This window comes from Poecilia latipinna, unplaced genomic scaffold (genome assembly GCF_001443285.1).
Source record: "Poecilia latipinna isolate Pla-1442-1.1 unplaced genomic scaffold, P_latipinna-1.0 Scaffold765, whole genome shotgun sequence".
Taxonomy (NCBI): Eukaryota; Metazoa; Chordata; class Actinopteri; order Cyprinodontiformes; family Poeciliidae; genus Poecilia; species Poecilia latipinna.
This window is the reverse complement of record NW_015113381.1, coordinates 125,320-146,466: the sequence shown is the minus strand read 5'-3', so window position 1 is coordinate 146,466 and position 21,147 is coordinate 125,320. Positions and strand designations below refer to the sequence as shown.

At 37.5% G+C, this 21,147-nt stretch overlaps 2 protein-coding genes across 3 annotated transcripts; one reads left to right on the top strand and one right to left on the bottom strand.

Annotated features, from left to right (window-relative positions):
* Positions 1-2,564: 2,564 nt before the first annotated feature.
* Positions 2,565-11,925, top strand: LOC106955763 (tumor necrosis factor receptor superfamily member 6). The gene is made up of 7 exons (XM_015046142.1): positions 2,565-2,668; positions 2,931-3,072; positions 3,160-3,285; positions 5,536-5,682; positions 9,785-9,841; positions 9,949-10,053; positions 11,259-11,925. The coding sequence occupies exons 1-7, from the start codon at positions 2,666-2,668 to the stop codon at positions 11,381-11,383; spliced, it is 705 nt and encodes a 234-aa protein (XP_014901628.1). The 5' UTR covers positions 2,565-2,665; the 3' UTR covers positions 11,384-11,925.
* Positions 11,870-20,221, bottom strand: LOC106955762 (uncharacterized). 2 transcript variants are annotated; one of them, XM_015046140.1, is made up of 11 exons: positions 18,709-20,221; positions 18,476-18,542; positions 18,287-18,335; positions 17,878-17,988; positions 17,672-17,806; positions 15,944-16,007; positions 15,785-15,825; positions 13,985-14,101; positions 13,746-13,768; positions 12,638-12,737; positions 11,870-12,501 (listed from the first exon to the last, which is right to left on the bottom strand). In XM_015046140.1, the coding sequence occupies exons 2-11, from the start codon at positions 18,539-18,541 to the stop codon at positions 12,230-12,232; spliced, it is 978 nt and encodes a 325-aa protein (XP_014901626.1). In that variant the 5' UTR covers position 18,542; positions 18,709-20,221; the 3' UTR covers positions 11,870-12,229. The 2 variants fall into 2 exon arrangements, with proteins under 2 accessions (XP_014901626.1, XP_014901627.1); XM_015046141.1 differs by having other exon boundaries at positions 18,714-20,221.
* Positions 20,222-21,147: the final 926 nt, after the last annotated feature.

Below are 21,147 nucleotides of genomic sequence, written 5' to 3'. Positions count from 1 at the left end.
AGAAAGTCACATTAAGTTCACCCTAAAAGGTTAAATTGGATTCTTGGTTCATTCTGAAATTTCACGTGAAAGCAAAACATCCCCAGGTTTTTCTGGTCAGAGTATGTATATTTGTATGTGAATCTCAAAGCAATGTGTTGTGATCAGGGGCGAGGCATAGGGGGGGAAAGTGATGACAATTCTAGGGGCCCTGACCAACTGGGGGCCCTCCACAATTTAATTATTTTTTGTTCATAGAAATACAAATAAAAAAAATCAGGGTCCTGTCAATTACAAAATTAATCATATTGAATTTCAGAAGATTGTTTTTAGCAGTAAAAATTGAATGTTCCCACTCCCAGACCAGAAAACTCATGTCCATATTTGCCCTGAACCCCCCATCTGCGTTAAATGGTTTGTTCCTGTTGGAGCTTCACCGTGACGCTGTTGAGCTGCAGAAAGTGGAAGACACGAACGACTGTGGCAGTTACTATGCTGCTAAGAAAAGTTATAAAATCAGGTTTTCAAAAACAAAATAGAGGGAGAGAGAGAAAAAGGCAAGAGTGTTAATTTATAACCCAGTTTTTTTTCCAAGAGAGGTGGGTAGACTGTGTGAGATTATCAACCATTTAGCATAATTAGCTTAGCTACAAACTACTGTTTGCCTCCTTTTCACTAGCATTTAATGAATTAAGGAAAACAATTACCAACATATTCATATATTTAACTTGTTCCCTGTACCTTTTACCACTTACCAACAGACGAGTCAGTCAGCAGCAGCTCTAACCCACATCCCTCCTGACCCGTCCTCTCCTGAGTGAAATTAAAGCTGCAGTTTGTCACTTTTTATATAAATATTTTTTTCACATATTTTTTAAAACTGTCATTATGTTGTGACGGTATGGTATGAGAGGTAATCTGTGAAAAATCTATTTCCTCTGCTTTCTCCCAGTGCTAGAAACAACCAGTCAGTGGCAGGAGAGTTTTAGTGCTGTCAATCACAATCTCATGTGGTGCTGCTCATCCTTCCTCTCGATTTGTGCTGTGCTGCAGCTAGCATAGCACAAAACTGTGAATGCTCAGTTTAGTTAGCATAGCTACCAATGACGGCAGATAAATGGTTTCTTGCAATGATAAGTTGTTTCTCCACCATTAGCACATTTAGCAGCACGTGAATGAGGCTAATTGACAGCGCTAAGAGCGTCCTACTAGTTCTCATTGGTTGTTTTGGTCAGAACGGTGCATTACTTTAACCAGTAATAATAATTCAGGAAGCAGATGGAGGAGATTGATTGTTTTCACAGATTATCTGTCTCATAACAAACTGCTACGACATGGTGACAACTTTAACAAATATGGAGAAAACATTTTTTATTAAAGTTATGTACTGTAACTTGAATAAAATGCAACTACATAGCATTTTTGAGAAGTCTGGATTGCTTCATGTATATTTTGCACATTGTTTTTGACTGTTGCTCTTGGGGAGAGACATTTCAGTATCTAAAACTAATTGAAAACATTTAAGCAACCTACTTGCATACTGGATGTGGACTGTTGGATGTTAAATTCATGAGCAGTAAATATTATGCTAATTATCAATATTGAACCAAAGAAAGCAAGGCAGATGCAAGCCTTTAAAATTGTGATGCTTTTTATGGGTCAAATAGACTAAAAAAATTGTAACAGCAGCTGCACAGGGGGGCCCAATCAAATTTTTTGTCAGGGGGCCCAAGATTTCTAGCGGCGCCTCTGCTAACTGGTAAGATAAGGTAATTTTATTTATATAACACATTTTCAGCAACAAGACAGTTCAAAGTGCCTTGTTGCTGATAGTAGTTTTGCAACAATGAGGTTATGAAGCTTTTAAGAGATCGTCAAGCTCTTTTAACCATTACGCAATACTTCTTCTGCAATACGTCGATGATCAGAAACCTTTTTTTGTCGGTAAATAATTAAAACTAAACCAGTTTATGCTAATTTTAAGAACAGGCCACAAGATAGTTTTCTATGCAATGATAGATGTCATCTTGGCTTTTTATGCTTTTTTTGGGTGTATTCTTTACTTGTTTGGTATTACTTATTTGGGATTACCAGAACCTTGATGATGCACTTTTTAATTATTAAGAAAACACTAACATGTTCAATACTAACTTTACTCACTCTATGAATTAAAAGTGACTAAGATACCTTAACTTAGTATCAACTGAAGTGTTCATGAAGTTGCAGAACTAATCACCAGTCACTTCTCTGAATGTTTATCTTTCTTTCACTTCTTTGTAAGTATAATCAAATGGTTAGATGAGTAGTACACAATCACTTACACTCATCACCAAGCGCCATGACAAGGAAGCACAAAAAGAAAAAAGCAAAGCAACAAAAAAGGGGAAAGTGTCAGACTGTTCTCAGCCAAAAGTTCACATTTGGACGAAACGAGACTGAAGATGGAAAAACGTGGAGGCTGTTCTCGGGTGGGGAGAGGGGGGGCATGTTGTTGTGCACAGATGTTGAGGGTCCAAGGAGGAGTGGCAGTTAGAGGATGAGAGCAAAAGAAAACAGACTGAATAGACAGATTTCATGATGAGTCACTTGTGACATTTTAAGAGAAGAGTCCCCTGACACACTTTAGTTACTTTCTCAGTCTTGCAGTCAGAGGGTCCCAGGTAACATCTTCTTCAGCTTCTCTGGCATGGTGAGTACAGGCAACATATCTTCATCTTCTTCATGATGTACTAACTTTTTAACTGGATTGATAAACAAGAAAGAAACCATTCAGAGGTTTTACAAAATCAGCTTTTAAATCGTAATTGTTTCTAAATAGAGGAGACCAACCAATAAAAGTCATCTTATTTTTCTCACAACCTTTCTGTAGTAGCTTGTGAGCATCTGCTCATATCTGACACAACCAACACTCTGCCTTCTCCACCTCTTATTCTTTATTTGCTACTATCCAGATGGTGCATCTCTATTATCTTGCGTTCTCCTTGCTGTGGAGTCTTCCTGTCTTCTCCTCTGGGCTAGTCATCCAGTGCAAAGACGGGGAATATGAGTGGCCGATACTCGAACCCACGTTATGTTGTAAAAAGTGCCCGCCAGGTAGTGTGACATTGCTTTTATATTTATGGATTTTAAAGTGTCTATTGTCAATGTCATTAACCACAGACTGCTCTGTACTTGCTCCAGGTCATCGTTACATTAGTCGCTCAGACAAAACTTGTGAAATTACATGTGAGCCCTGCGATGAAAATCGGTACAGTGACAACTTCAACCTGGAAAGGAACTGCAACGTCTGTGATGTTTGCAAAAAAGGTAAGAAGCATTACAGTAAACGTCCTGTCTGGATGGGAAGACTTGCAGTATTTTAATCTGAGCTATTGATGTCCATGTATCATGAAATTACTTTTTTTTTGATAAATGATGTGTCACCAGTAAAAACGTAAAACTGGTTAGTAAGCTCTGACATCAGCAGGATCCGCTTTGACTACAGCACTATCTCCAGACGATCAGAGTAGATATAGACTGGTTTTGTTTTGAACATATGCATGATCAAGCATTACTGTAAAGATACTCACAGCTTTACACACTCCACTGTCTGTTCTTCTTTGTACAACCTTGTGGTTCAGGTTTCTCTGTGTGAACTCTGACTCTGCGATCAATGCGTGATGTGTGAGAGTGAGTAATCTGCTGCTCTTACCGCAACATTTGACCAGTTTCATCGTAAAAGACCTGTAGAAAGTCAGAGAGTTGAATGTTACTCAGTTCTGGCGGTGGATCATGATTTCAGAGAAGCTTACCAGCAGAAATAAACTGTTATATCTGAGGGGATTTCCCTGTTTATGCATCAAGGGGGGCAGACAGTCAGATAGAGATGAAACGGAGGAGAGACACGGGGGGTCTGTGAAACCATCTGTAATGAAGGCTAGGAGAGAGAGTCATGTTTGCAGCCCTCCTAGAAGCAAACCGTTTTTATGTAAGTGAAAAGTAAAAAAAAAACAAAAAAACACATAAATTACACCAAAGTAGCAAGTGGAAAAATATACCGATGCAAATGTCTCTCCGCTGCTACAGGTGAACAAAAATAACCTGTCTGCCTTATTTCTAAATGTCACAGTGGAAAACACAAAAGAGAGTCGGCACCAAAGTGAAAACATATTCTCTGTTCTCAGTCTGAAATAGTTTTGTTTACATTTGGAGGCTTTCATTTTCTGATATTGCAAGTAATTTTTTTTTTCTTCCTTCAGGAGAATCTATGTGAAATATATTTTTCGTGACAACTTTTTAAAAGCTCATTTATCTGTTTTAGAATCTAGCAAGTGGAAGGTGGGTGGTGAAAATGTCAAAAAACTACACACACACAGGGGCTCCATGTCAATTAATGTGAATGGAAACTAATTTAGGTGGAAATGATTCAACCCACAGAATGATTTAACTTGCTGACCTTGCAGCACGACTGTTTCTGTTGTGCTTTGGATCTTTAACGGCATTAACGGTTTGCAGAGCAAAAGAAGAAGAAGAAAAAAAAGTCCAAAGATCAGCTTCTTGACGGTTTTATAAAACCTTTTAACCCTTTAATGACAAAAAAAAAACCTCAACTCATTTATCTGAGACCTTTACATTTTAATCAAAGTTAGCACTTTGTGTAAAAGCAGTAAGATAAATAATGTGGAAAGCATTTTAAAACACAACTGTTCATGTTTTTAAAGTGGACTTAACGTTTACAATGCTTCTATTTTCATACACATAACACTCAAAGCCACGCTACGCTAACACCATGATCACCCAGTTACACTAGTAAACCTTCATACACCTGCTGCTACAACCTGCTAAGATGAAGCTGCATTGCAGGACAGCTGTACTCTTCCTCCTCATACACATTTACCCCTTACATGAGATTGTTATAGATGTCTGACTTGAAAAGTTAAATGTATCAATTATGGAGCCAATATTTCAGAAGATCAAGCAATATACTGAAATGTTTTGTTCTTTGACAAGCACCTAATAAGTTTAAATCACAAATATTTCTTAAACCAGGCTTTGAAAGTGATTTCACTGTTAAATGTTTAAAGTGAAATCAGAAAACCTTCCAGGTGGAAGTTTTGCTCTTTAATATTAAACATTTGTGCAATAAAGGGATTGATTTATGAATGAGGGTATCATCAAGATCTCCTTACTCCTCTTTGTTTTTCATAAATTGTAACTGAAAATGTCACATAAACATTCATATCTTGTTATGACTCTAGCTCTGTGGCAGTAATTTAAGCAGCTTTCTGTTTGCTCATTTTGATCACACAAGCTGTGGCTTCTTTGTAAGAAAGAAAATGTTTCATCAAATTGAAACGTTGCTTTCACTAAGAAATACCAGCCATGAATTCTTCTAAAGATGTGACAATAAAACTGTCTGATAACGTGAAACTAAAATTTGTGAGTCATTTTGGACCATCCTATACATAAAGTACAAAGTCACTCCCTTGCAGTACATTCCCGTTAAGTCACTAAATCTAAATAGTCTCTTTTAAGTGACATATATTCAAACATGACTCTTTCTTTTGTCTTTGGCAGCTAATTTTGAGGTTGCGTCCAACTGCACAACAACCAAAAACACTGTTTGCAAGTGCAGAGCCGGCTACAGATGCAAAGACAAGTCCTGCACGTTTTGCGAGCCTGTCCCAACAACCACCCAGCCCACGACTCCGCCGTCCACTACAGGTAAAATAAAACTTCCCTGCACATTCAACTGAGTTAGACACTAAAACTTTACTCTACAGACTTTAGGCAGCTTTCTGTACTTTTGCACACAAAGCTGCAAGTTTATCAAATAATTTCTTCTTATCATATAGGAAACTACTCTAACCCCAATGTGTTGATAAGTTTCCTATGTCTTACTACTAGCAGTTTCTGTTTCCACATCTGTGGCACGAAAATAAGTCTGGCATGGCAGGAAATGTGGTGTCTGTGCAATCTCACCTAATCTCTCTAACCCTTGCAGCACCTAAGCTTAAATATTTAATATCCATTGATTGAAAAAAGGATTTATTAAGCCAGAATACTCGCTTATTGTGTGGTTGCTGTTTTCTTTTAATATCTACAGCTCTGGAAAAAAGTAAGAGACGACTGCAAAATGATCAGCTTCTCTGATTTTACTTTTTATAGGTGAATGTTTGAGTAAAATGAACATTGTTCTTTTATTCTATGAACTGCTAACAACATGTCTCCGAAATTCCCAGAAAAAAATTAGTACTTATTAGCAGAAAATGAGAAATGGTAAAAATAACGAAAAAGATGAAGTGCTTTCAGACCTCAAATAATGGAAAGAAAACAAGTTGATATTCGTTTAGAAACAACAGTACTGATGTTTTAACTCAGGAAGAGTCCAGAAATCAATATCTGTTGGAATAACCAGGAGGTTTTCAGTGGGGTTCAGTGCAGCAGAGTCAGATTTTTTCCAGAGATTTATATGGAAATCAACATTTCGGGGCAGAACCCATCAAGTTGCATTTCGACTCATAGATAAGTATAATTAAGTATCAAAAATCAGAATGAATGATGAATTGATTCATGTCAGATGAGCTATATTCATGAAGAATTTAGAGGTATTTGGCTAATTATGTGTTGTTAGCACTAAAATTATTAAACTTCAGTTAAGATGAAAAGAGTCTTAAATAAAAACAAAATCATTCAATATGTGTCAAACCAAAATCATTTGAGCAGCATAAAGAAACACCCAAACAAATACGAACACTATATCTACTCTTACACAACTACTACTGAAGGAAAGCTTTATAACTGGGGAACTGAACAATCAAAATAGAAACTAAACTGATTAAAATCTAAAATTTATCAAAAAGTCAAAGGTAAAGGGCTTGCAGCCAGACATTGGCTTGGTTTTTACAGGAATCTGAGAGGAATATTAAAAGGATAAATGATCCTAGATAGCAATTATTGTTGAATTATGGTAAAAAAAAACTGATTTTTGGTTAAGGTCGACGAACAAATAATCACCCAATTAACCAAACTAACTGATGTTGAAAACATGTCAATGAATCAATGTTGTTTTGTGGATGAATACTAATGATTGAAATTGCAATGTCTAATCAATGCTGTTTGTGACACCTGTTGCTCTCCCCTCTGGGTAAAAGCATTTTATTATCGTGTTTTAAATTAAACACTACAACATTTCTGTACATTTTCTTACTTCCCTGTAAATGTTATTACTGAGTGTTTGTCCCAAAAACATAACCCTTACTGCTGGCTTGTTTGCAACCTGCTTCTGACTAGTAATGGGAATTTCGGCTCTTGGCTCCCAAAGAAGAACACCGGCTCTCTCGGCTCCCAAATGGCTCCTAATTTATTATCATCTGCTCCTATATAACATACCTTAGCAAATAGTGATTGACCACAAGGCTGCTATGCCAATCAAAACGAAGTTCTGCCGTGAACAGAGCAGAGCCACTGAGAGTGAGAGCTGAGCAACGAAAGGAGGGAAAAAAAGTGCGGAGTCAGCTCCCGTCGTTCACTTTGAAAGAAAGAGCCGAAACGTTCGCGACTAACCCGTCACTACTCCGACTGTCCGTCTGAATTTAACTCTACTCTGAGCACTTTTGCAGTAAGTTTTTCAATATTATTTTTTTCTTTACTATGTTTATTGAAAAATAAGTGCGTTGTTTTATGCTTATGTTGTAAATGTGTGATTATATCAACTAACATTAAGATAAATATTCATGAGTATTCGTTGCCATGTCCTTTTTCATTTAACAAGTGGAACCGTTCGGTTTCTGTGTTTGTTCTCAGACCAGTGCATTATTTATTATTTAAATGTGTTTCAAAACTTTTCAAATGTTTTTACTGTCTTTCTAACCGGCCCCAACTGGAACCTTCCTCACTCTAACTTTTGTGTTTTTCAGCTGCTGCTCGGCAGTCTGAGTCAAAGCTAACCGAAACGTCGAGAAGTGGCTTCGTTACGTACTAGAGGAAGATCGAGGCATCGCAAGGAATCGAAGTGACGTGAACTAGAGTCAAAGTTTAAGATATCCCAACACAAACTGTGTTCCTGATTAATACAAACACAAGGCTTAACCTCGTGGACATTGTTGTTCCGTCAGTCAAAAAGGAGCCAAACATGATTCAGATCTATGAGTTTTCCTAAGTAAAATACAGTATTAATGCCGTGTTATTTTTTAAATTTGTGTACACACATTTTTGGAAACATGGTAATGCCAGATAGCTTTGAACGACCTATCGTCTGTGTTTAACAGCAGTAGTAAATGAATAAACGTTTTATGGTATGTTGTGATGTAGTCAGCAGAAACTCATTGGTGAAAAACGAAACTCTTCCAGTGGGCTCCACATAGTAAATTCCTTTAGAAAAGATTAATACTTTAAAAGTACATGAATCAATATTGATTCCTTAACTTTATTCAATATAAAAGAAACTAAAATGTGCATGTACAGTTATCAGTTATGGTGGAAAATCTAACTTTGATTCAACACGTCAGTCACCGATCACTTTTTGTCTAATTTAAATGTGAGGCTTCAATATGGACTCAGTATTTCAGCTTCAGCCTATTTCAACATTTACCAACTCATATTTTGTTATCTAGGTCCTCACTTTGAATTCATAACTGGGTGACATGCTTAGAGAAAGGTACCATGTGAATTCATGGATGAATACAAAAATAAAAAACCTTTCAAGAGCTTTTCATCCAATTTGATGAAAATAGAAAAACTTTTGTGATCTGTGTATTTATTTTGAGGATTTTCTGTGTTTATTAGCCTGTTCCCCTGTGGGTCTCTGTCTTCACTGTTGATTGATCCCAGCTGTGTCTCGTTTCTTTGATTACCCTCCCAGTGTATTTAGTCCCACCTGTTGTCTTTGTCTCTTGTCGGATCCTCCTGTACCAGCCAGTTTCCCCGTGCCGCGTGTTTGTTGTGCTCCCCGTTGTTCTGTCCTGTGGATTATTGTCATTAAATCATCATCTTCACTTCATCCTGGCCTGCCTGTGTCTTCCCTCACCTCACCAAAACCCACAGATCATGACAAAAACAACCAATCTGCTCTAGTCTTCATCTGGCTTAGACTTGTTGGGTCACATAGGGAAACTGAAGTTACTGGCAGCAATGAGGTTCTGGGGAGAGGAAAAATCACCATGAACAGATCAGCCTATCAGAGGGAAAATGCATTATGTGATTGATGGTGACTGGGACGGTTTTCACCATGAAAAATTCAAACGTGATCATTTTTGAATACAAATTATTGGTTTGAACACAGTATTTGAATCTACGAGAAACCGTGGATTCTTTCGAGACTCTTTGAACTTGAAAATGAGCAAAGTTGTATAATTTATATGAGAAACTTTGGCGTGTAACAGCAGCATTTCAGACAACAATTAGAGCATAAAAGCTCTTCGAGATTCAGGGACAACACTTAACCTTTATAGGAGTTTGTGTTGAAGATCTAAAAGATTTAATGTTTGTTGGCCTACAATTGTTTTATTTAGATACAAATGTAGATTTAGTTTAGTTTTCTCTTAACTCTGGTTTGTCAAATGGTGATGTACAATAGCTTTAAAACTGTGTGAAACTTTGGCCTGTTGAATAAAATAATTCAAAAACAAGTTTCTCTTTTTTTGCATATACTTTCACTGCATGCTTGTGCTTCAAAACAATTGTTTGCTTACCCTGTAGTAACTATTGAGGGAAGTCTCACACAGAGTTTGTGTGAGACTTCTGAAATACGAAACTCTCGTATTTCCTCTAAACATCTGCACTGAACTGATCAGTTGTTTTTTCCTTCTCTTCCTTTCTCTTCTAGTAGCTGGATCCACCTCCACAACCAAGATAACTGTACCACCAAATAACAAAATCAGAGGTACGGTGAGCTGACAGTAATATGAAATAGGAATTATCCAACTTCTCCTTTACTTGCTGTAGATGTAAATTCTTTGAAAATATATATATTTTTTTATGTTTTTGCAGATACTCAGTGGTTCCTGGTGATAATCGCTCTTCTGTGTGCTGGAATTGCTCTGGTTGTTATGACAAAAATCAAGCCAATTCTGCACTGGATCAGATCCAATCATGGTAAGATGAGAATAACTATTACAGAAACAACCTAAAGGCACAATGCAATTTAGTATGCTCAAAATATTTTCCACTTTATGTTTTATCTGAACACTCTGGCATTCAAAATCCTTTGAAATCTCTTTCCTAGAGGAAATTTATCAGTGTGGAAAATCTCTGACAATCAAATGAAAGTAAAGTGTCGCATCCTGAAAGCTGAGAATAGCAGACCTTTGATCAAACATATTATTCAAAAATGGGGGCAATAAGGTCACACACATACTTCAAAGATGTGATGAGCCTTTTTGTTCCATGAAAAATCCCCTTTGTTTCCTCATGTTTGAACAACCTAGCATCAAAATATTTACTTTGTTTTGGTGACTTGCTAATGTCACCAAAACATTGTTGACATTCTCATATTTTATTGTGATTCAGTTTCATATTTTGAGAACTTACTGAAAAGGATGTTCTCTTTTTCAGAAAACGCATTTTTAAGATTTCATTAGTGTTTAAACTCCGTGTGCTTCACCTAAAGCTTGGTTTATAGATGAGGGCAGCTGGGTCACATGACCCAGATACACATGCATCCTCTGCAGCCTGTCTGCTCGTCTCACTCTGAACACACCAGGCTAAAGGAGCAATAACAGTTTGTTATGATTGTGCACAAACAATAGACAGGCTTTGGAAAGCCAGAAACACAAAAATTGCACCGATTGCAGTTTTCTGGTCAATTTTAAAAAGCTTGACTTGCCAATTCTGATTTCGGCCATTTTTATTTTTTTTTTTGTCTGAAATGTCACTAAATATAGAAATAAAGTCGCTGAGTTGATAACAGTGCGGTGACTATTGCTAATTGCAAACATGTGGACATGGCCTGATGTGCCGGTATGTCTCTGTCGCTGCGGAGCAGAACAGGACAGTGGTCGATTTTTAGAACTTTGCTGAAGTAGATAAGATCAGCTTTACATGCAAGTATCGGCTGTTCACTGATCTCCCAAAATGAAGGAAACCGGCCGGCCAGTAAATTGGTGCATCCCTAGAAAACTGGCTGATTGTTTAAAACTGACCATGCAAATTAAAGCTGCACATAAATGTTGCTCACAAAATAATCAAAAGTTACCAACACACTGATTGTTTGGATGCAAAAATGTAAAGTTTTTTGTTTTGTTTTGTTTTTGCCACATATTGTTGATCAAATTTAAAATATTTTCTGTTTTGCTTCTCAGGTTATTTTTTGCCTGAAAAGACTGTGACAGCCACTCTATGCGCAGTGGAAGACGATGTGTCCAAGCCGGTCCAGGAGGTGTGTGGAAAATGTGACCACTGCATCGACTTATGTATAAAGGATTAAATCCTGCACCTGGATAAATCAAAGGTACTTGTCAAAACCTTCACTGCCACAAGAAAGGAACAACTTCTCCTGGATATTGGAGCCGAACGGAGACAATCATCGCTCCAGTCGTTATAATGAAGAGGACTACAGCGGACGGTTCAGCTACTAATGCTGTTCAAAAACTACAGGATTTCTCAATACACAGAAAACTTACCCTACAGAAACTGGAAAATTTATTCCACCTAAACACACAGAGTGGGACACTATGATAGTCCTGAATGGGCTGTTTGGTATTTTGCTAAATAGGTATGTACTATGGTACACTATACTACATAATAAGACCAGTGATGAGATTCTCACTCAGACATTTGTGCAGTAGGTGTGTCCAAACCTGTTCCTAAGTATATATAAATATATATACTGTATAAATGTATATACATAGACTTAGAGCTGCTGTTTAATATCAAATCATGTATATTAAGAACTAAATTGTTTTTTTTTTGAAAACCTCAGTATTTCTTTATTTTTCTTTATGCAAAATAAAACAAATACTCCACTCAGAGTGTCTCAAGTCAAATCCAGTATTACGTCCAATAGAGTATGTATAATATTTACAAGAGTTTTTAAATTATAAATTACAAAAATATAACAATTCCCGCTTTCATCAAAGTTAGGCGTGATGTTGGTTTCCTTAACCAGCAGGAAACAATAAATAAATTACAACTGTGATCCTTCTACAGTTTGCCAGAAGAAGATGGATCGTTTCCTCCTCCCACCTGTATTCGTGTTTTCCAGGTTTACATTTCCTCTCTTTAAAAGAGTCCAGCATGTCCTCCAGAACAAATCTTGGATCATTCTGACGCGTCACAGCGCCTCCTCCTTCGACACGTGGAAGTCCTTCCCCTGCTCCTGGGAGGGGAAGAAAACGTCCTCCGTCTCGCCGCCGCCCTCCTCTTTGGAGAGGTGGATACCCGGAGAAGGCGTGGGATGAAACACAGGACAGTCTCTCTCATCTTCTTCTTCGTGGCTCGCCCTCTCCGCTCTCTTTCCGTTCAGCTCCGTCGGTCCCACCGGACCGGTGAAGTGGCTGAGCAAGCTGAAGATGACCGTTCCTGGATTGTGGACCTGGACTGGACCTAAGAAGAAGAGAAAACACATAAGAGATCTGTGTAATCATTTGTTTGAGCTGGTTCTCAAACATTTCATAATTTCTTTATGACTTCATGCGAGTCGAGAACTTCATCTGAAAGGGCTCATATCACTCAGCAGTACCAAGGCTGGCATCTGAAAGAGGGGACGTCTGCTGCTTCGCAGAGTCTCTGGGGAACTGATGAGTCGACTCCTTCGCCTTGCGACTGCCACTTTGCCCTTCCTAAAAAAAAACGTGTCATCAATTTGTATAGAACAGCAAGAAATATCATGCAAAAATCTGCTTGGTTTTGCTAAAAAAAAAAAAGTAAAATTCCCCTCCTTCACCGTTCTGGGGTTTTATGCATCAGAAAATGATATTGATCCAGGTTCTAAAATTATTTAACATTAAGTATATAACACATAATTATGTATAAAAAAGACATGATTACACCAGAGTAGGAAGTAAACAAAAGAAAAGTTAAAAGCACTAAGACCCTGGAGAATCAGCTTTTGCTGTCCATTAATTTTGGAGTGGGTACACGGCCATTTCCAAATAATTTAAAATGAAAAAGGCACAAAAGACACATCCTCATCGACTGAAGACAGTGAGAGAATACTCTAATGCAAGTGAAATGTTTACTTCCTTTTTTATTTTTGTAAAACCACGCTAGTGTGCAAAGTTCAATGACCCTGAAAAACCTCAAACTCAGCCTCTTTTAGCACGTCAAATGTTCGACTTCATGTGAACGTTTTGACATAATGACAAAAAAACAGGACAAGTGACTTGTTTGGAAGAATTGTTAGCAGTAGTTCAGAACATCTGGAGACTAAAAATGCCATGTTGGATGAAAACAGACAGCATTTCAGCTGAAATGGCCCCTCCACCTTAAAGCCACAGCAGCTGGGCAACTCGCAGTCATAAGATTTGACCACAAAACCATTTGATAGTAAACTGTGGGGCCATCAGCTCAACACAGTGCTGAGTCATGCTGCTGCTGCTACAGACGGCTCTACAAGGTACTAAGCCATAGGGATGTACTTATTTTTTAGTTGTTTCATGTTAATTTACGTTTAAAAGTCGTGTCAGTGTTGGATCTTTTCTGGTGTCTTGTGCAGCTCAGGTTATAATTGTAGAACCTTGTTAGGATCAGATCATCTCGACCATATGATGCTTTAAAACAGAAGAAATGAAGGACGGGGTTTTTACCATGACTGTACATAAAGGTAGCAGAAACCTCGGCTTACATACCTCATTACACAGCTTCGCAATAACTGAAAAACAGAATGATGAGTAACATAAAATTAGTTTCAAAACTTCAGTGATGACTCTACATGTTCATCATTCATGTAGCAGAAACCTCACGACCTCAGTCATACTCATATTCGCAGCGTTCAGTTTAAACGTGTTTATTATTCTTCTGAGTTGATTCAATTACAAAGTTCAGCCGAGGCCACAGAAACTGCCCTGAATGTAAATGAACATCTTACTTTGTCGGAAACATGTTTCATCCCGGGGCTGATAGATGCAGAACATGATCATAAGGGCCATGCATCCTATGAAGACCACCGGGCCCAGAATGGCCGCCAGCTCAGCGCTTGTGTATCCTGTGACAGAGGATTAAAAATGGTGAAAACTAAAAGCAACACAAAAAAAATTTCAAAAGGCTATAAAACATGAAACCTTCAGAAAGACATAGATGTAAATAAGTGGAACACAGAATAAGTATAACTATTTATATTACTGAATAATAAGCTTTCTGTTTTTTATTTTTAGTTCTTGACTTCACCGCTCTCTGACAAAACAGAAAATAAAACCCTGGATAGTAGCCAGACATTTAAATCTGATTTAAAAATGCTGCAATTTTCATATTTTATCTTTAATTTTCTGCATTACCTGCTATTTGACTTCTTTACGTTATTTGACCTCTTTCCCATTATCAGGATTTTTTGCGTTGACTATTATTTTGTGTAGGTAAGAAAGTCGGTTTTATTCATGAAGCACTTTTCACATCTCATAGAACCACAAACAATAGAAACAAACATTAAAAACAAATGATAGAAACATAAAACAATAAAAACAGAATACATTGAAGATCATACAGCATGAAACAGAGCCAGTCTGAATGAATGAGTCTAATTAAAAGAACCAACAGAATCAAGACGGTTCAAAGTATTTCTCATTCTGGGAGCCTAAAAGATTTATTCCCTCTGGTCTTAAAACGTGCTTCGGATCTATTAAAAGCCTTCGACTGGAAAATCTCTGACTACAAGAAGGTAGATAATATTTTTCCTAAAAAAATAGAGACATAAAAACGTTTTGTGCATTGATTCAAAGCCTTGCATCAGGATTATGAGGACAGTCTACAGCTAATAAAAAAGGTTGTTGCAATATTCAGTCGGCTCTGTGTTCATCTGATCAGCCAACAAGAGGAAAGCTGACCCGATGACACAGTTTAAACGACAGCCCTCTGATCTGCATAATGAAACCTAAAAGAAAGCTCAGAAATAACCAATGTGGGGTAACACACACAGACCAGAGTGGTGGAGCAGTGCAAACACAAGCTGATGGTATTTGTCAAGCACTTTAGCGCCACCTGTAGAGATAAAGTTGGTGTGTCGTAACCTAACCAAGAACAAAACTTTGTTCCCTTCAGACAGATACGTTGGTATTTAATATGTTTTTTTGTTGTTTTATTTTTATCCAAGGGATGAGTTGCAACCAAAAATGATCAACAATAAACAAAATATATGAAAAGCATTACTGTCACTTTGGGTGTAAATGTAAGGTTTTCCTCTTGACAATTATAATTTTTTAGATAATTAAGCTGCAGTGGACAGTTTTCACTCATGCTTATTCTTAAAAAAAAAAAAAAAAAAAACTTTCTGACTGTGTAAAAGAGTGGTGGCAGCATTATGCTGTGGGCCTGCATTCTTTCAACAAGACGGAGAAGCTGCTCAGAGTAGATGGGAAGACAGATGCAACCACAAGAAAAAATCTGACAGAAGCTGCAAAACCCACAAGACTGAGGCAAAAGCTGAACTTCCAGGAGAACAAAAATAAAAAATACATTGAAAGCTGCATTGAAATGCTAAATTTTTCCAAATCCAGCTGAGAATCAGCTGTAAATCTTTATATTAAAAAAAAATCACAAATGTTCTCCAATCAGACTAAACTTGCAGCAGAATATTCAAAACGACTTATAACTGAATATCTATTTGTATTTTTGGTCCAAACTACAAAACTTGTTGGCATAATGAGCAGCTGTTAAAGTTTTCCCTCAGACTCACCTGGTCTGGGATTAGTGGGGGCCGTAGCAGGAGGACCGCACCTGAGAGCGATGAAAAGGAAAACGTGAATATTTCACCATCCAGCTGGATTTCCAAAACCATTCCCGATTCTCTATTACTCAGTATTTTAGCAGTAATCCAGTAAAAACCATGACTCACCTGGAGGAGCTGCATGGTTTATCCAGAGGTGAGGTAGGCTGTCTGGGTTTGCCCACAGTCACAGCTGCAGATGAGAAACAGAAACATTGCACCTTTGTTTCAGCTTTCACCAGAATAAAAGCATTCAAAGTATCGCTTTTTGTTTTCACTCTTTCTTGAAATAAAATAAAATGTCCCTTTTATAAGAGGCACAGCGAGAGACTCCACTTTCCCTGCTGTTTTGTCACATTTAATCATATTATTCTCTTATTTTCTCTCATTGTGTCTGTCAATAACAACATGTAAAAAATAAGTCCCTCAGACTCAAACCTACACACGTTTTTTTTAAATCTTTAATAACAATATCTCAGCCACTTGGGGGCAGTGAACACAACAATAAGGTTTGTGACAGGTGGATGCGTCAGCAGCAGCTGCCCACACAAGCTCCTATTGTCTGAGGTGAGGAAACCAACCCAGTCTTCACCATTCAGCATAAAAATATTGTGTAAAGTTCAAATCAGTCTTAAAAATTCCCCATGAAGGTCAAATTAAGTAAGAGGCAAATCTGGCAGTTTCATCACGTTCGCTTTTTGTTCTTAGAAAATTTGAAGCGATTCAAAAATACTATAATGACGCAACATCTGACTTAATGTTAAGTATTTAAATTAGTTTAAGCCTTACAACATCATCAAACCATGAAGACTTTATTATTATTTTATTATATCCATGTTTTATGCATGTATAGTTGTTTGATATTGATCTAAAGGGGATAAATCTTTTCATCCAGCTGCTGAGTTTCTTTTTTTACCTTCACTTAGTATCATCTAGTTTGTAGAAACAGAGATTAGTTCTCACTAATCAAGCTAGCTCGAGTAAATTTAAACTATTTTTTAAAGATAAATTTGATTATCTTTAAAAAAAATAAAAACAATAAAGAACGCACTAGATTATGATACATTTAATTAAAACATGACAGAGAAGCAGGGCAGAAATGTCTGAATATCATAACTGAAGCTGAAAACTATGCTAATCAATAAATATAAACCTAGATGGTAATTTAGTCTGTCTCCATAATAAACTAATCTGTATATAATATTGATAAGATCCATAAATAAATAACGCGCAGCTCTAGAGGCCTGAATGTGGGTTTGAATCTTTATAAAGATCTCACATCCTGGGAAACAAAGTTTTTCACTTAACAGGAAATGTTTTCATGACTTAAAAATAAGAATACTTTAAAGTTTTAACATTTCACAGTGCAGTCCTACAGCTTCTTTTATTTTCCCCCAAACAATGTGTCTTCTCAGATCCTACACTGCAACTAATCCAACTATTAATTTAAAATATGTGGTGGAAGAAGCCGTTTTCCCTCATTCGTCACTGCTTTGACTCTCCAGAAGGAGCTCCCTTCAGTTTTCTTCACAGAGCTGGTTGCTACAGGTAGGATACTGACTGCTAATAAAACCTCCTTATCTGAATCATTCCTGTGAGGCTGAAGTGGTTTTAATGTGGTAGAAAGGTTAGATCAGACTAGCTTGACTGTCTGGTCGGGATTTCTTTCCATTTCTCTAAACCGAGGTTGTGCAGAAACTCCTGATAACTATCAGAACCCGGCCGAGTAAGGACGTCGTGTTTCATTTCAGCACACGACTCTGTGTTGTGCTTTTATGTATTTGATTTAATTTTAATTAAAATACGTACCTTCTAATGGTCTAATCTAAATTAAAACAGGGTTTTGTCAGGTTTTACCTGGTGGGGGGTTGTCTTTTTCACACTGGTTGCAGTTCCCTTTGGGTTCCCTCCCTGTGCATTTGAAACCAGGCTCACACTCGCATTTCAAGGGGGTCGTGCTTGTGCAGTTCTGAGCTTCTTTCAGATGATAGCCTAAAGGAGCCAAAAACCAGACATGAGAGCCGAGTCTCAGCTGATGACCTCACAGATGCAGATTTGTTTACTTGGTAGGCAGTCTCTGAAGCATGGATGGCATGAATTCTCCTGGTTGGGCCTTTCGGTGTAAGATCCATAAGGACAAGGTTTGCACTTGGTACAAGTGTCCAGAAATTCACCTGACAGAAGAGGAAGAAACAAGTAAGAACAACAGGATGGAGGCGAGAGCCATGGGTGTCTGCAGACCCGTAGTGCATATAAATCAAGGATGTGGTCATAGAGTGGGGATGGCAGGGCGCAGTATGCGCCTTTTTTTTTTCATGAAGAGAGTAGAAAATCAAGAGAGTACAAACAGAATGACGGATATTTCACAAACATTATTAATGCATGATCACAAAGTGAGTTTAAAAATTTGTAAAGATGACATTTTTTTTTTTTTTTTTTTTTAAATCACTACACATAAAAATGCCATTTTACCTGCAGGGCATTCAATACACTTCCTGCCATCCGCATTCCTCTTCAGCCTCTGATAATTAAATACAAATGAGAAGAATATCTTCATGCAGCTCGTTTCAGTACATTTGACCTATTTTTTAGGTACGAAACATGGTTCTTTCAGTCATGAGTAAAGGTGAACAGGATGAGGAAATGTTGGGTTTTTTTTACCGTGGGAGAGTTGAGCACCAACTGTGCAGATAACAGCACAGCCATGAAGTATTGCACAGTCCCCATTCTGTAGGCAAGAAATTAGACGATATGCAGGTGACTCTAATGTACCGAAAAAAAATAAAATAATGTTTTGCTCTGTATGTGTTGCTCATTCATGTTACTTTTAAAAACGCACAATGACATTTATATTTCTTATATTTCCTGATAATAAACAATAAAAATGATTAGACCTTACCTTCGGCGAAGTCCTCCCTGTATTCTGCTTCTATTGTTTTGTCGAACTTCCTGTTGGTGAGTCTGCCTCGGCGTCTCTTACTCTCCGTCTTCTCACACACTCTAACCATAATCTGTCTCATTATTTCCTTACCTGGTTTAGTCTTCCTGCCTTCCTGTCTCCTCCTCCCCTCACTGCTGCTGCGGTGTTTATACTTTCAGCACTCTCATACCAAGCAACTATCTAAGTTTTTATGCATGAAGTGTCATCACTTTCCGTTTAAACCGACTAAAAGCTTGTCTGCACAACAACATGAAGAAGAGCAGATCTTCTTCACGATACCCAGATGGGTTTCACGTCTGATTTGGTTGTTGTTTTCTAAGAAGACATTTTCTTTTTGTCGAGTTCTTTATTTAAACAAACAAAAAAAAAAGCAACCAAAATGTCCAACTCCCAGAATTTCAATGAGAAAACGTGATGATGATGGGCGTGAAGAGAGGCAGACGTGTTCAGATAGTTCCCTGAATTCACCAAGATGTGACGTTGAACAAATTAGTTATTATAGTGACAGCAGTACATCTTTTTTTCGAATCATCTATCTCTCTTACTGAAAGTACAGTCAGAGATTTTCCTCTTGGTGGAGATAAAAGCTCCTTCAGTCGTGCAAAAAAATAAAAAAAATATGTCACCTTGAATAAACCTGGTCTGCTCGCACCCTGATGTCATTACAGGTCTAACAATACGCTTATTATTTTCAGACTCTTCATGTTCAGTTCCAGTGAGAAGCACATGAACTCATCTGGAATGTTATAATTTAATCTGAAACAGGTGACATCAGATGTCAGGAAAATGATTAAACTGCTCAAAAACAGCCCAAAACCCCACAGTGACTCAAACCTAGCATGAGCTGGAGGCTGCTGGAAAACCTGCGTCCGTGCCCACACCAAAGCCATAACAGTGCGCTTACCAGGAAATTAAGTCCCGGCTCCACACCCGTCGTCAGGCTCGAAATAAACCTGCAACATGCCCTCTAAAGAAAGATTTCAAAAGATTGAGAGGCGAGGCAAAAATATCGCTGTACAAACTGCAAAGCATGGTGGTGGTTGCATCATGCTGCGGGGCATTATAACGTACATAAAACAACGTCTGTTTCTCCACAAGAACATCTCATACTTTAAAGCACGTTGGTGGCAGCATTGTACTGCGGGGTTGTTTTCTGCCAGCTGGATTTCCAAACACACATCTAAGCTGTTTGGGGAATAATCTGACTCTCCACAAAACCAGTTTAAATAAACTCTACCAGTTTAAACACAGAGCTAAAACCGTGGCAACTAGAAGCATGTGGTTGAGATACATCTGACGAAGAGACATTTAACCAAACAATGGAGGAATCTGTGCATTTCTGCACAACTTTGATACTGGAAACTCAAAACTTTGCACCCAGAAAGTAAAATGATTCAAACCAGCCATTTGAAAGAAAAAAAAAAGAAAAACCCAGCATGTCCTCCGTGCTGGTAATGAAGGTGTATGTAAATTTCTGAATGAAACTGAACCGATCTCTTCCTTTTTGTGTATGTAAAAAAGAGAAACGTCAGGAAATGTCATAGATCCAAACCTCTATGACAGAGGTTTGTGACAGACCCACTGATAACTCAGTTCAAATCTGAGCACACACAGTAAAGTCATTAACAGTTCACACACCTTGCATTAAAACTCATTCATTTTCTCTAAGAAAAGATTTCATATTTCAAAAGATAATCTATAGGAAATATCATTTTTCAAAGAAAAAAAACATTTAAAAGAAAAAAAATGTCATAATCAGTGGAAAATGTGACTATTTTTTAGAATTTCTGACCAGCTTTTTCTGTGTTTCCACCGGTATTATGATGATTTATCTTTGACGAGCTGCTAGAAATCCTTTCACAGATACTCAAGGCGACTCTGAAACGTTTAATATTCCCACCACTGAGGAAAAAAACATGTTGAAAGTATAAGATAACTTTCAACCTAAACTTGCCAAGATAATAATTATATGAACTGTAGAAGTTTCAGTACAAACAGAATTAAATGCAAGAGGAAAGACAAATTGTTGATCATCAGTTGCATCTTTTATTCATTCAGTCTCTCTTTACATACATTACATACTTTAGCTCTGCAGTAAAGCTTCTAAGCCAAAAAAAAATAATAATTCATTTTGACGCAAAGTCACACACTTAAATTTCTCCAAAAAGTCCACAGGATTAGTTTCCAAATGTTATGCGACACAAATTTGTATTAGACTCTTGAGGTAAGTTTTTTTTTTCCTGTAAAATTTAATCGAAACAGATTTTCATTCAAATTTCAAGTTGACGTTCATTTCAGGCGTGTGACGCGCTTCTTCGAGCTCATCTATATATTCAAAGCTATCTTTTCATTATTATTGTTTCAAAGCCATTGTAGTCATTTTGCAAAAGCA

Bases quoted from the DNA above. Each gene is read 5' to 3' on its own strand.
- LOC106955763 (XM_015046142.1), top strand. The intron at 3,073-3,159 runs GTAGTGTGACAT...TACTTGCTCCAG, and splicing joins TTGTAAAAAGTGCCCGCCAG to GTCATCGTTACATTAGTCGC. The intron at 9,842-9,948 runs GTACGGTGAGCT...ATGTTTTTGCAG, and splicing joins ACCAAATAACAAAATCAGAG to ATACTCAGTGGTTCCTGGTG.
- LOC106955762 (XM_015046140.1), bottom strand. From the start codon at position 18,541: ATGGGGACTGTGCAATACTTCATGGCTGTGCTGTTATCTGCACAGTTG. The intron at 14,102-15,784 runs GTGAGTCTGAGG...CCTCTGTCACAG, and splicing joins CCCCACTAATCCCAGACCAG to GATACACAAGCGCTGAGCTG. The intron at 12,738-13,745 runs GTATGTAAGCCG...GTTTTTTTTTAG, and splicing joins TTGCGAAGCTGTGTAATGAG to GAAGGGCAAAGTGGCAGTCG.